The sequence below is a fragment of the Phasianus colchicus genome, chromosome 26 (assembly GCF_987193195.1).
Source record: "Phasianus colchicus chromosome 26, bPhaCol1.hap1.1, whole genome shotgun sequence".
Lineage (NCBI taxonomy): Eukaryota > Metazoa > Chordata > Aves > Galliformes > Phasianidae > Phasianus > Phasianus colchicus.
In genome coordinates this window covers 3752391-3767151 of record NC_143461.1, presented here as the reverse complement: position 1 = coordinate 3767151, position 14761 = coordinate 3752391, and the positions used below count along the sequence as shown (strand labels likewise).

Below are 14761 nucleotides of genomic sequence, written 5' to 3'. Positions count from 1 at the left end.
CAACCTCTCCCTAAAATATCCGAGCAGAGAGGTGGGCACGGCCTATGGGAGCCCTCATCCTTTGGAGCACCCACCCACTCAAGCAGCACACCCTGAAGGTTCAAGTACGGGCCTGATCCCACCTCTCCCCTGGGCACTGGACCCAGGTCCATGCTCCATATAGGGACCCCAGAACCTCAATGGGGCTGTTCTATGGGTCCAGCTGTGCTGGGCACGATCCTGAGGTCAGGATGGGGACGGATGGCAGAAGACCAACAGGGAATTGGAGAGGAGCAGGAGCTGTTTGCTTCAGAGCCTGGGGCAGCAGTGGGGTCCCAGAGTGCCTGGGGGTTAGCGAGGAGCTCAGCTATTTATATCGGAGCTGCCGAGTGACTCAGAGCCGTCGCGATGGCGAGATGGAAACATGTTTTGGAGATGGTCTAATAGGAGGGTGGGGATGGGGGACCCTCCCTGCCAGCATCCCCAGCCGCTGCCACCTCCTCCCAGGCAAAGCCCTCGTGGGGCGGCGCTGAGACCGGGCGCACTCGTGGCTGATGTGAGCCACCCAGCTCTGTGCCACCATGTCCCCAAACGCATCGCAGTGGTGCAGCAGGTTGTCCCCACGCAGCCAGCAGCCACTGAGGCATGAGGTCTCACGTCCAACCCTCCGTCCGTGTCTGTCCAACCTCTGTCCACTTCTCCACTTTCTCCCACCCCCGCTGTGTCCCCATGTCCTCACATCGGTGACCCCAGCTGCTCTTTGTCCCTCTGTGCCCAAATCCAAGGAGCCGCGTCCCTTCATGCGCTGCCATTCCCTTTTTGTCCCCTCTAAGGACGGCTTCCCCGTGCAAAGCAGCGCCCCGCACTGAGGACAAGACCCCCCTCCGGAGAGGTCCAGGACGCATGGTGAGGTCGCGGTGTCCCCCTCCCATCTCCCCTCCTGGCCATAGACGGCCCAGGAGACCCTGCAGAGAGAGGGCACAGAGGGGATACCCCCGAGGGGAGGGCATCCAGGGGGCTGCCCCCGCAGAGTGGGGGGGTGGGAGCGACGTCCCTGGGCGGGGCTCAGGGGGCGGAGCGGGGCGGGCAGGGGATCCCCCGGGCGTGGGGCCGCGGTGCGGCAGCGCGGAGCCTGGCGGGGGGGGCTGCGGGGCGCGGCGCTGCGGGCTCCGAGGGCTGCCCGGCCCGGCCCGGCCCGGTTCGGCCCGGCCATGACCATGAGCTCCGTCACCGAGAGCTTATTGGGTTCCGACCCATCCAAAACTTCTTTCCTGGAGCTCGGCCACCCCTCTCCTCCGCACTACCCGCTGCACGGCCTCCATCCCGCCGGTCACCCCCAGCACGACCCGTCGCCCTTCTCCTCCTACAGCCGGCCCGGTTCCTATCCTTACCCCGGCGGTCCGCCCCCCCCGCCCCACGGCGGCCCCTACCTGCCCTACCCGCCCCAGCATCCCCCGGCCGGGCTGGCCCACGGCGCCGGGCTGCAGGACGCAGGTAAGGCGGCCGCGGGGGGTTCCGGTCCCGATCCCGGTTCCCATCCCGGTTCCCATCTCTGTCCCGTCCCGCCCCGTCGAGGCACCGCGGCGCTGTCGCTCCCCGCCCCGCAACCGTCGGAAGCGTTCCGGGGCCGCCCGTGTGCAGCGCAGCCGGGCGGGGGGCTCGGACCTCTGCTGGGGTATGGGGGAAAAGTCCTAAGGGGGGGAAGACACGGCGGTGGGTGGGTGCGAGGCTGCGAGAAGCCCCCGGGGGGCTGCAGAGCCCCGGCTGTCCCGATCCCGCAGCTCCTCCCCTCGGTCCTGCAGCGCGCATCCCAATTGCCGTCTGTTTTCACCCAAAGCCGAAAGCTAACCCCCACCTCTCCAGCCCCCTCCTCCCCCCCGTTCCCCCAGGACTCACAGTAGAGGGGTTCCACGCTCCGCTGAGCCCTTCCCCATGGCAGCAGGGTGGGGGGTGCGGGGCTGTGCACGCTGCTGATTCCCAGTGTCTTTCTGAGAGCAGAGACTGTGTTGTCATCGCCGTCTACCCCCACCCCAACGTCCCCAAAAGACCCGCAGATACTCAGAGCCACCACCGGGGTTGGAGGTGACACAGAACCCACAGAGCAGGGCTGCCTGGGAGATGGGGGTCTCAGCCACCCCCATCACCTCGCGGGGCCCAGTCCCCCCACCCACCCCCTCACAGTGTGCATGCCACGGGGCTGTCACCTTCCTATTGTGGGGATCGAGCAGTACTGAATGGATGGCCCCATCCCTCCACCTCATTCACTTTTTTTCTGAATGAAGCAGTGAAGCAGAGGCAGATCCCTTTGCAAAGCAACCTGCACAGCGCAGCTCCCGTGATGGGGGCACCCACAGGGGCAGTGCAGCTCCAGTGATGGGGAACAGCAGGGCCAGCACAGCCCCCGTTAACAGAATGGCCCCAAGGAACAACGCAGCCCCCAGCGATGGGGCAGGGCAGCCCCCAGGGACAGCACAGCCCCCACTAACAACACCACAGCCCCCAGTGATGGGGCAGCCTCATTGACAGTGACCCAAATGACCACACAGCCCCCAGGGACAGCTCAGCTTCCAGTGCCATTGCAGCCCCCACTGACCCCAGGGACGGCACAACCCCCATTAACAGCGCAGCCCCCATTGACAGCACAGCCCCCCAGGGACAGCACTGTGGTTCCCCTCCTATCCCCGCTGACTCTCCTCTCCTTTCCCTCCCCAAGAACACAACAAGCCTCCACCGGTGGCCAACGGCGAGCTGCGCCTCAACGGCAAGGGGAAGAAGCTGCGCAAACCACGCACCATCTACTCCAGCCTGCAGCTGCAGGCCCTCAACCAACGCTTCCAGCAGACCCAATACCTGGCGCTGCCCGAGCGTGCCGAGCTGGCGGCCCAGCTGGGGCTCACCCAGACCCAGGTAAGGCTGAGCCCCCCGACCCCAACACCCAGTGCCTCCCCAGGGGGACGTTCGTGGCACACGCACGGATTGAATCCGGATCGGGGCGCGTTGGAGCCGTGCCGTGCAGCCGGCGCCGTTGGAGCCCTGCGGGTGGGATTTGGGGTGCCCCTGCTCGCACCTCCCAGAGGCAGAGGGACTTTCCCAGCCCTGGAGCCTGGCTGCTGGCCCAGCCGTGCCCGGCGTTGGGCGGCCCCGCGCCGCGGGATGGGGTGAGTGGGTTTTTGAAGGCGATGGGGAGAGACAGGCAGGCGGCAGCGGTGCAGCCCGGAGCCAGGGGCGAAGCGAGCTCATAAAGACGGGGAAGAGGAGGCAAGTGGGAACCTGCCGACAGCGCGGGGGGGACCGTGGGGAGGAATGAGTGGGGCCACCACCCCGAGCGGAGCGCTGAGGGCCCCACCGCGCCGCGCCCCAGCAGTGCTCCTGTGCCCGGGTTGGGCTGGAGGGGGCACAGCTGGGGGGACGCATGGGGACACGCAGGGCTGGAGGCTCTTGAGTTGCTCTCTGCTCTCCCTTGAGTTGCTCTCTGCTCTCTCTGTTTCCCTTATCGTCTTCTCCTCCAGCTCCTCGTGGTGGATTCTCTAGTGGCTCACATAGGGTTGGGTTCATCTCGTGGACCCTCACACAGGTGTACTCCTGTAACAGTTGCAAAATAATGGCACCTGAGGGGTGTGACACTGCCCATCGGTGCCACCCTCCCCACATCCCTGCTCACCCCCACTCTCACCCACAGGTCAAAATCTGGTTCCAGAACAAGCGCTCCAAGTACAAGAAGATCATGAAGCAGGGCTCGAGTGCACCCGATGGGGAGCAGCACCTGCACACCTCCTCCTCACTGTCCCCCTGCTCCCCCAGCATCCCCCCGCTCTGGGACATCCCTGTGCCGGGCAAAGGGCCCCCGCTGCCCCCCAACAACTACATCAGCAGCTTTGGAGCCTGGTACCAGCCACACCCTCAGGACTCCATGCCCCGTGGTCCCATGATGTGACACCACTATGGCTGCAGCACCCAGCGGCTCCGGGAGGGCCAGCAAGGGGGGGACAAGCCTCCAAGCCTCCAAGCCCTGACGGACGATGCTATGAGGGACCCCAGCAAATCGAGGATGAAGAAGAGGAGGATGAAGGTGACCACTGTCTGCAGGGACACAAAATGTGGGCTGAAGTGAGATGCCCCCAGCACAGAGCCCTGGTACGGGCGGGACAGGACTTTGGCCAAGCTGCAGCCCCAAGGTCCATGGGCACAGAGGGGCTGGAGGGGTCCCCAGACCCCCTGCCCCAGGGCCTGGCTTTATTTATAAGCACCATCTGTGAACCTATGCGCCCCCTGTTATAAATAGGCTGTACAATTGTAAAGTAAAGACTGCTCCTCGGTACCTGCTGCCATGTGCTGAGGGTCTCCGTGGTCTGGGGAGAATGCTCCTGTGGGGTGGGGGCACCCAAAGAGGGGCCAGGTACCCCCAGACCCCCCCCCCCAGCCTAACATCTGTGCAGGACCCACCACTATTTTCAGACCTGCCACTATTTTCAGACCCACTGCTCCCAAATGGAGGCACAATTACAGTAATTGTGGAGCCAGGCTCCTCGGTGAGGGGCTTCTCGCCACCTCCTCGGGGTAATTATGGGCAATTTGCAGCTATTGAAGCCGTCTTCCTTAATAAGGGTGGGAGAGGGGGGTTGGGGACCCCTGGCCCCAGCAATGAGGGCATATGGGGAGCAGGGGACGTTCTTCAGCTGCAGGTTTCCCAGTGAGGAACCTCTCCCTTTCTCCTTCTCAGAGGCTAGAAAACACCTTATGGCTATTCCCTGCTTTCCCCAATCCCCACCCTGGGCTGCAGGATTGCAGCTGCATCCCTGCATGCATCGCATGCAGGTGGGATGGGACCCAGTGGAGATGTGTGGCTGAATGCATCCATCACAGTGCCACGCTCTGGGTGTCCCCACCTGCATGCAGACCAGTAGTGATGTGTTCCATTTGGTGTAAAATGTTCTGCTCAGGTCGTGGTGCTGCAAAGAAAGGAAGGGGAAGGGGAAGGCTGGGGCCTTTGCTGCCCTTTCTGCTGCACAGGAACCCATTTCCTGCTGTGTGCTGGGAGAAGGGCAGCACCTCCAGCACTGCATTGCTGCAGCTGCTCTGCGCTCCTCTCAGTGGGGCTGGGAGCATCCTCTGTGGGGCTGGGAGCACACAGACAGCCTGCTCCACTCGGGATTAACCCAAAGAGGTGTAGGAAATCCCCTCTGGATGTCCTTCCCCAGGACCTCCCCAAAGGTGCCTCCCCAAATCCCTCCACCATCACTGGCTCTCTGTGCAATGCCAGAGCAGCTTTGGGCACTGCACGCTGTGTCCTCATCCCATCCCCATCACAGTGAGCCGACGTGTCCCCTTCCATCCCATAACCCAACTCAGCACCTGGATGGCCAATGCCAACTCCATCCCACAGTGCTGCCACGCGTGGCTCAGCCCTGTGCCAGCACTGTGCTGGGTGGGGGCAGCGGGTGATGCAACACAGCAGTGTGTTGCAATGGGGCAGGGAGAGCTGGGGGGGTGGGAGGTGGAGTTTGGGGGGCTGGGGTTTGTGTAGGGACATCAATGGGTGCACGACAGCTTGCATCTGTGGGGCCTGGGAGTTGTGCCCCCACACTACCTGTGCCCGTTCTGTGGGGTTGGGGTTGTGCCATGTCCCCATCGTGGTGCCATGTCCCCATCTTGGTGGTGGTGGAGGATGCTTGGGTCTGTCTGTATAGTGAGGAAGGGGGGTTTTATTTGCAGGCTGAGTGATGGGTGATGGGGTGGGGGTGGGATAATGGGGTGCTCACCCCCTGCTGGGTGGTCCCACTTGAGGGAAGATGGAAGAAGGGAGGAATGGGGAAGGGTTATCCAGGTCCTTCCTGGGGATCTTGGGCACTTCAAGGCCCTGTGCTGGTGATGCTGCAGGTGGGGAAAGCAGCCAGGAGGCACCACCTGCTGTTCCCACAGATCTCCCCCCCCAGTCCCACAGGGATCCTTCAGGATGGAGCAGTGGGGCAGGAGTGACCACAGCAGGACAGCATCTCCGTGTGCATCCCCAGACCAGGGGGGGGCTGAGCTCCAAGCAGGGATGCGCCCATCATCTATATAACCTACAGAGATGTCACCTTTCCTCTTTCTTCCTTTTTTTTCTTCTCAATTAAAACAACAACAACAAAACACCAACCACCCCAAAGCACCAGCAGCTCACAGCACGCTGCTCCCTTCCCCCCAACCTCCCCCCTCTTCTCCCCCCCCAACACAGCTCTGTGTCTCCAGCATGTCTGCCCGCTGCGATGCGCACACAGCCCCAAACCCAACCCCAACCCCAACCCCAAACCCAACCCCAACCCCAAGCACTGGGGGCCAGGGGCTGGCAGCTCCCCTTAACCCTTTGCAGCCATCGGGGTGCTGTCTGGGGATGGATTTGGTGTTGGGGGGTGGGGTGGGGTATGGGCATAATTGGGGTGTCCCCATTGGCCCCCACATGAGTGGGGACAGCAGTGACCCATGCGCAGATGTTGGGTGCGGGTGGGGGGGTTGTGTGGGGAGCTCTGGGGGGACCCCATTGTGCAGGGGGTCCCAGAGCGTGTTTGGGGTTTGTTCCCCAAAGCAGAATTGGGAACAGCAGGGTCAGAATGCACTCAGTGAGCAGCAATTCAACCCCCCCACACCCCTCCCCCCCCGATACCCTCCCCACAAACCAACGCTCCCAAAGAGAGACGTCCATCCCCATCACCACCACATCCCCAAATCCCCCTCTGACAAATGGGGCCATCCCCTGCCCACCCCACCACCCCGAAGACATCGCTGGGACGACCTCAGTAAAGCTCAAAGCACTTTTATTCCGAGCACCACCTCAGCCCCCCCCCCCCCCCCCCCCAACCCCCCTCATCCCCACCCCAAAAAGCAGCAGCAGACCCCATACCCACAGAGGAGGAAAGCACACAGCAGAACGGAGAGCTTCGGGTTTGATCAGCTTTATACAAACGAACCTTATGTACACTTTGACCCCCCCCACCTCCCCCCCCCCCCCCGCACACCCCTATATATATATATAAGGCAACATAAATAAGGTCCTGGGGGCTGTACAACGCAGAGGGACACATCTTTAAAACGGCACTTTTTCCTAAAAAAATAGCGTCGCTCTCTTAAAAAATAGTCAAGTTTTTTTTTTTTTTTTTTTTGGGGGGGGGGGGGGAGGGATATGGGGGGCTTTTTTTTTTGGTTGGTTGGTTTTTCTCTTTTTTTTTTTTTTGTGTGTGTTAAATGCGTGGTGGGTTTACTTAAAAAATACACCTTCCTCTTCACTGTTAGCTTAAATGACACCGCTGGAGGCACTCTGAGCAAACAGACACTTTGCACAACTTTTCTCTCAAAAATAACTTAAGCTGTTCCCAAACTGTTTAAATATTAAAATATTTTTTCTCCCCCACCCCTTTTTCCCCCTTTTTTTTTTTTTTTAATTTATTTTTTTTTTAATTATTATTTTTTTTAATTGTTAAATAACCGCCTCGTCGTCTGAGCGCCGTCCCCAGGGTTGGGGTCCTGTGAAGCTGCCCATGGACCCATGGATCACCCACAGCCCTATGGAACATTCACAGCCCTATGGAGCACCCTCAGCCCCATAGAGTTCCCACGGCCCTGTGGAGAACCCATGGCCCCATGGAGAACCCACAGCCTCATGGAGAACCCGTGGTCCAATGGAGCTCTCACAGCTCCACGGACAACTCACAGCCCTACAGAGAACCCATGGCCCCATGGAGAACCCATGGAGAACCCATGGCCCCATAGAGTACCCACAGCCCCATGGAGAACCCATGGAGAACCCATGGCCCTACAGAGAACCCACAGCCCCATGGAGAAACCATGGAGAACCCATGGCCCCATGGAGAACTCACGGAGAACCCATGGTCCAATGGAGTACCTAGAGCTCCATGGACAACCCATAGTCCCATGGAGAACCCATGGCCCTACAGAGAACCCACAGCCCCATGGAGAACCCATGGCCCCATAGAATACCCACAGCCCCATGGAGAACCCATGGAGAACCCATGGCCCCATAGGGTACCCACAGCTCCATGGACAACCCACAGCCCCGTGGAGAACCCACGGCCCCATGGAGAACTCACAGAGAACCCCATGGAGAACCCACAGAGCACCTACAGCCTCATGAAGAACCCATTGCACCACGGAAAACCTATGGAAGACGCATGGCCACATGGAGAACCCACAACCCCATGGAGAACCCATGGTCCCACGGAGCACCCAAAGCCCCATGGAAAACCCATGGCCCCATAGAACACCCACAGCCCTACGGTGCACCCACACCCCACAGAAAACCCACACCCCATGGAGTACCCATAGTCCACAGACCACTCTTGGTCCCTGCGTGGTGCTGGATTTTGGGTGCCATGAGGGTGAGGGGTGTCCCCTGCTCCAGGTGGGGATGGCACCCTGCTTTGGTCCTCATGTCTCCATCCCACACGGCGTCCCACAAGCTCCACAGGGACCCCAAGGAGGGGTGACAGTCACCCAAATGTCTCTCCTGTGGGTGGGGGGGGATGCAGTTGTTGGGGGGCGGCGGTGGTGTCCCCTGGGCGCAGAGCTCACGAGTTCAACCCTTTGCAGTCCTGTTGTTCCTGAGATGAGCTGGGAGAGGAGAGGATACAGAAGTGGATATATAGGGGTGTGTGTACACGAGTGTCCTGGAACACTTCAAAAAATAATAATAATCGAGGGGAGGGGGAAGGAGAGGTGGAGAAGAAAGGGAAAAGGAGGAGTTCTGCACTGTCTCTGCCCCCCTACGGTTAGTAGACGGCGCCCGGGTTGGGGGGCGGCCCCGGCGAGGTGTGGTGCATGGTGGTGGGTGGCTGGTGGGGGGCAGCGAGGCTCTGCGGGTGGTACCAGGGGCTGTGCTCCTCCAGGAAGGCGGGCGAGGGGCTGTAGGGCAGAGGCTGTGGGAGGGGGGTCCGTCCCGGCGCGCTGCCGTGCGAGGCACTGTCCCAGACGGCGGGCGATGGGGGGGAGTTGCAGGCCATGGAATCGCTGTTGTTGGGGCTGTGCTCCAATGGCACCTCGCCGTTCTTGTAGAGCTTCTTGAATTTGGAGCGGCGGTTCTGGAACCAGATCTTCACCTGGAGGGGGAGGGATAGGGTGAGGGGATGGTGGATGGCACAGGTGGGGAGGGACAGTGGGATGTGGGGTCCATAGGAAGGGAATGGTGGTGTGGGGCTGTGGGAACCCAGCACGCAGCACTGGGAGTCACCTACGATATGGGTGTCACGGGGACCCCAGAGCCATGGGAAGCCACCTGTGATGTGAGCACCATGGGGATCCCAGATGTGCCATGTGCTGTAGGAAGCCACCTATGATGTGGGAGTTATGGGGACCCCATGGGTGGCTTCCCATGATGTGGGTGCCATGGGGACCCCAGACCCCATGGGAAGCCACCTGTGATGTGGGTAGCATGGGGACCCCAGACCCCACGGGAAGCCACCTGATGTGAGTGCCACAGGGACCCAGCACACACCACGAGCCACAAAGGAGGTCACTCCTGATGTTTGTGTCATGGGGACACACCGATGGAATCCATCCATGATCCGGGTGCCACGGGGACCCCAGGCACAGCACGCACCACGGTGCTGATAATTGCATTTTGGACACACACCGTGTGCTGTAGGGGAAGCGAGTTCCAGAACCGGTGTTTGTAGGGTCCCCAAAGACACCACAAACCATGGGAAGTCAACACTGAGAGTGGAACCATGGACAACCACCGTGGCAAGTCAGCTGAAAGGTGGGCATTTTGGAGAGGCGCAGCACACCGCACACCTGAGAGCCCACGCTTAGGGTGTCGCAGGGGTGCTATGGGGACAGCACTGAATGTCAGCGACGCTATGGGTGCCATGGGGTCGCCATGGACGTGCGGTGTGCAGTGCCTCTGAGCCGTGGGTGTTGCATGAAGCCATCACACCAGGCATCACGGGACACCGGCCCGGCACGTCGGCCGTCGGGAGCGTCCCAGCGTTGGGTGAGGCTGTGAGCCTTTGGGGACGGGGTGCGGGGAGTGGCGGTGTCACCCAAACAGGATGTCCCTCTGGGTGACGCGCTCCGTCAGCCCTTTGCCGAGTTGTCCCCGATTGCTTCATCGCCCAAGGGAGGAGGAGGAAGGTTGAGTTGGGGAGCGCCCGCCAAGGGCGGCACAAGGGCGCCGGCGCCGGCCTGCAGGCAGGGAGGGCACGGAGATGGGATGGGGCGGGTTGTGGGGTGGCTGTCACGCCAGTGAGGTCGGGTTTGTCCCCATGCCCGGAAAGCCCCGAAAGAGAAGCTTTTGGTCCCAAAGCTGGGAGGAAGATCTGGAAGCGTGGGGAAGGAGAAACCCGCTCTTTGTGGAGCTCAACCTGACGTGGCAGCCCACCGACAAGCCCACAGATGTTCCAGATTCCTATTTCTGGGAATGGGAAGCCCACTCAGGGGGAGCGGGGTTGGGGGAGTCCTGAGAGCACCGTCCGCAGCCACCCCCAGCAATCTGTCCATGTGGGTGCTGACAGGGAGGGGGTAAAGCCCCACATCCCCACGTTTGGGGGCACGCTCTGTCCCCTCCCTCAGCACCACGGATCAGCTCTGCACGGGGAAACCCAGGGCTCCCCACACCCTACAAGTGGGGATCGCCCACCCCAGGGCTCCCCACATCCCAAGGGTCCCCCAAACGCTCCCAGCTCCCACCCAAAGGACGCCCCTAACTGAGCCGCGCCGACCCCACGTGGATTCAGGGCTCACAAGGTGGGGGATACAGCCCTAACCCCGACCCCACTGCCCCCCAGGTGGGATCGGGGAGGGGGTTCAGCCCTACCTGGGTCTGGGTGAGCCCCAGCTGGGCTGCCAGCTCGGCGCGCTCGGGCAGCGCCAGGTATTGGGCTTTCTGGAAGCGGCGCTGCAGGGCGGCCAGTTGGTAACTGGAGTAGATGGTGCGGGGTTTGCGGATCTTCTTGGGTTTCCCGTTGACCATCCGCACCTCGGGCTCCGGCTCCTCCTTCACCGACACTGCACACGGAGCAGGAGGGTGAGGATGGGGCTGGCAAAGGGTCCCCATGCAGCCCCCAACCCACAGCAAGCCGGGTCACCCCATTTCATGGCAGCAAAGCAGGGCAGACCCAGCCCTAAACCCTTTTTGGGGAGCAATACATTGGGATCCCTATGGAAACACGTTGGGATTTGCTACAGAAATACACTGGGATCCCTATGATGATACACTGAGATTCCTGTAGCGATATATTGGGATTCCCTACGAAAATGCACTGGGATCCGTATAAAAATATTTGGGGATCACTACAAAAATACATTGGGATCCCTACAAACGTACATTGGGATCCATATGAAAATGTATTGGGTTCTCTATGGAAATACATTGGGATCCCTACGGAAATATATTGGGATTGCTACAAAACTACATTGGGATTGCTACAACAACACACTGGGATCACTACAACAACAACAAGTTGGGATCCCTACGACAATCCCTATAACAATACATCGGGATTCCCTACAAAAACATACTGGGATCCCTACAATAAGAAGTTGGGAACTTCTTATTGGGATCCCCACACCAGTGAACTGCGATCCCTACAACGTTCCCTATGATGATCCATTGAGCCCCCAACCACCATCAACAACTTCTGCCACCCAGCTGGGGGGGGTCACAGCTTTTCCCAACAGAGACCCAACAGCTCTCCCACCCCACACACAACCCCATACCTGCATCCTGCGCCGGGAGCTGCTGTTCCCTGAAGTGGCCATACTGCCGGTAGGACGGACTGTAGGAATAGTCAGATTTAGGGGAATAGGTTCCGCCGGCGCCGATGGAATTGAGGTTGAATTGGGGATACGGGTAATGGGCGACGGGCTGCCCGTAGGACTGGCCAGGATAGAAGTCGTGCTGGCCGCTGTAGTAGCCCAGATCGGTGACGGAGGACTCGGGAAGCGTTGGGGAGTCCTTGGAGGAGGCATGGCAGCTCAGCGAGCCCGACAGGTCGGTGAGGATGCTGGTGAGTTTCTTGTCGAAGGAGCCGCTCATCGCTGCAGCTCGGGGGGCTGCAGCCCACCCCGGACCCCCCGCTACCCACAACCTACCCCGATCTGCTCCTGCTGAGAGGCGACCCAAGAGTGTGTGCCCAGAGCTGCGGGCGGCCCTGCTCCAAAGCCTTTAATTAGGGAGCGGGGCAGGGTGGGTGCGCATTCCGATTGGCTCCAGAAATATTGCCTGGGAGGCAAAACAGGCTCCTGCCTCCTGGTTTGGGGTTTGGCTTCTCTCTTTTTTTTTTTTTTTTTTTTTCCTTCTCTCAAGAAACAACAAAGAGTGGGTGAAGGAGAGACGGAAGGGATAGGAGCTTGGGAAGGGGGGGGGGGGGAACAGCGAGGCCATGTGGTTGCTGGGGTTCTTTGCACTTGGGGTCAGGGGTCCCGGGGCCGTTCTGGGGGTGTTTGTTGGGATCACAGTGGGAGAAGGGTTGGGTCCCTCTCCCAACAGTCCTCAGTGTCCCCCTCCATCCCCAGAGCACAGGGTGACCCCCCCCCTCCATGCCCTACAACTCGCCACCCCTCCCCCCAGCGCACTGCACCCGTCTCCCAGCATTGAACCCCCGCACTGCCATGACAGCCCCCCCCCCCCCGGCTCAGGCCCCAATACAGCAGTGAGGAAATGGAGGGGACTTGGGGGGATAGGGGGGAGGTGGGGTCGTATTTCGGTGGGGGGGTTCACCCCTATGCTGGCAGGCCCTTGTCCCTGAGAGGTGCTGGGGGCTCGAGGGCGGGTGGGCAGATCTGAGCCCGGCTGCGGCTTTTTGGGGGTTAAAAGAAATATTGGTGTGCGTGCCCCCCTCCACTCCCCCCTTCTCCCCCCTCCCCCCCCCGCCGTGCCCTCCCACCGCAGGGCGGCGCAGTGCAATGGCGCCACCTGGCGGCCACCGTTGGGCACTGCAAGGAAAGGGAGTCACGGGTTCGAATCCCGGCACTGCCGGCATCGGGATGGGATGGGATGGGATGGGATGGGATGGGATGGGATGGGATGGGATGGGATGGGATGGGATGGGATGGGATGGGATGGGATGGGATGGGATGGGATGGGATGGGATGGGATGGGATGGGATGGGATGGAAGCAGAACAAAACTGGGATAGGATAGGATGGAAATTTTAGTAGAATAGAATAGAAATAAAATAAATAGAATGAAGTATAACGAATAGAATAGCAAAAGGTGGGAGTAGAAGTGGAGAAGTAGAACAGAATGGAATGGAACAGAATAATGGAAGTATAATAGAAACAGAAGTAGAATAGAGTAGAACAGAAGCAGAATAGAGTAGAAGTGGAATCGAGTAGAAACCGAATAGAGTGAACAAAATTAGTAGGACAAAATTTGAATAGAAGTAGAAAAATAGAATGGAACTGAATGGAACTGAATGGAACGGAACGGAAGGAATGGAATGGAATGGAATGGAATAATGGGAGTAGGATAGGATAGGGTTAGATAGCTTAGGATATGGGATGGGATGGGATGGGATGGGATGGGATGGGATGGGATGGGATGGGATGGGATGGGATGGGATGGGATGGGATGGGATGGGATGGGAGCCCCATGAGATCTGTTTCAGAGGGCACAACCAGCCATGGAGGTACAGGTGTGACCCAGACGCTGCACGAAGCCCGGGCTCATCTCCCCACATGGGAACTGCAATTTGAACTGGGAGAATTAATTCAGTGAGGACAGAGGTGCTTGGGTGCGGCCCAGCCCCGCCGTCTGCCCTCCCCGGGGGATTCCCAAGGACCTGAGGAGCCGCTGGGACACCCCCAGGTCCGGTCCTGTCCGTCGGTCCGGCCGGGCTGCCGGCAAGGCTGGGTGCCGCTGCGGGACGGATCCTGCAGCAGGAAAAGCCGGTCCGGGAGCTGCGTGTTACGTGCAGCGCTGAACCAGTTTGGGACTGGGACGTACTGGTAGCTGCGGAACGGACTGAAGCCCCGCAGTGACGAGTTCGTGGGGGGGGAGGGGGGTTTGGGGGTTGGGGAGGGTGCGGTTTGGGTTCGCTGTGCTGACGTGGGGCACCCGGGGGTCTCTGCAAATGTGTGGGGGGGTCCTGGCAGAGCTACCCTGGAATCCAAACCCAGTCTGTCCCCTGTAATCCCCCCCCCCCAGCCCGTGCCCCACTTGGAAACACCGCCCCCCCTCACACACACGCATTCCCAGCAGTGCCCACGAGAGTCCTCCCGTGTCCTCACGGCTCCCCTCGGGTCCCCACTGCTGTCACACCTGCGGGGGGGGGCGTGGGGGGAGAGCGGTGTGATGGGAGCAGGTCGTCCCCGCTGCCCCCCCCCCACAGCCTGCAGCATCCTTTATCGGATGGCGCCATCCAGCGGCCATTCGGGGAATTACACACCCAACCCCCCCACACCCGAATTAACCCCCCCGGCGGTGGGGGGCGATAATAGGGTGATAAAACCATCCTTGGGGGGTAACCCACCCCCCCACAAACCCGGCTGTCAGCCGTCTTCCTTTGGGTGCAAACCCCTTTCCTTGGGGTGGGGGGGGGGGTGTTCCGTTCTTGCCGTGCCACCCCCCAATCCTTTGGGGATCCCAAGGGAAGCTGGGGGTCACCCCCACCCCAGAGAGGGGCTGCGTTGCGGCGGGGGTGGCTGAGGATCCCCTCCCCCCTCACCCCCCCACGCAAATCCTTCGACGGGGTTCAACCCGCAGTGCTCGGGGGGGCACTGAGGACATTTGGGGGCTGTGAGCACCTTGAGCAATGGGGGCGGAAAGGAGGGGGGGAGGGACAAAGGTACGGCAC

General features: G+C 60.7%; 2 protein-coding genes across 2 annotated transcripts; one reads left to right on the top strand and one right to left on the bottom strand.

The window, feature by feature from the left end:
- The first annotated feature begins 1190 nt into the window (after window positions 1–1190).
- DLX4 (distal-less homeobox 4) lies at window positions 1191–4158 on the top strand. The gene is made up of 3 exons (XM_031600514.2): window positions 1191–1473; window positions 2693–2886; window positions 3659–4158. The coding sequence occupies exons 1-3, from the start codon at window positions 1191–1193 to the stop codon at window positions 3911–3913; spliced, it is 732 nt and encodes a 243-aa protein (XP_031456374.2). The 3' UTR covers window positions 3914–4158.
- A 3859-nt stretch (window positions 4159–8017) lies between these two features.
- On the bottom strand, window positions 8018–12223 carry DLX3 (distal-less homeobox 3). Its single transcript, XM_031600515.2, has 3 exons — window positions 11683–12223; window positions 10781–10971; window positions 8018–9065 (listed from the first exon to the last, which is right to left on the bottom strand). The coding sequence occupies exons 1-3, from the start codon at window positions 11999–12001 to the stop codon at window positions 8739–8741; spliced, it is 837 nt and encodes a 278-aa protein (XP_031456375.1). The 5' UTR covers window positions 12002–12223; the 3' UTR covers window positions 8018–8738.
- Between the last annotated feature and the right edge of the window lie 2538 nt (window positions 12224–14761).

Coding starts and splice junctions, on each gene's coding strand:
- DLX4 (XM_031600514.2), top strand. CDS start 1,191: ATGACCATGAGCTCCGTCACCGAGAGCTTATTGGGTTCCGACCCATCC. Junction 1,474..2,692: donor CGCCGGGCTGCAGGACGCAG/GTAAGGCGGCCG, acceptor TCCCTCCCCAAG/AACACAACAAGCCTCCACCG. Junction 2,887..3,658: donor TGGGGCTCACCCAGACCCAG/GTAAGGCTGAGC, acceptor TCTCACCCACAG/GTCAAAATCTGGTTCCAGAA.
- DLX3 (XM_031600515.2), bottom strand. CDS start 12,001: ATGAGCGGCTCCTTCGACAAGAAACTCACCAGCATCCTCACCGACCTG. Junction 10,972..11,682: donor GCTCCCGGCGCAGGATGCAG/GTATGGGGTTGT, acceptor CTCCGTGTGCAG/TGTCGGTGAAGGAGGAGCCG. Junction 9,066..10,780: donor TGGGGCTCACCCAGACCCAG/GTAGGGCTGAAC, acceptor CTCCCCCTCCAG/GTGAAGATCTGGTTCCAGAA.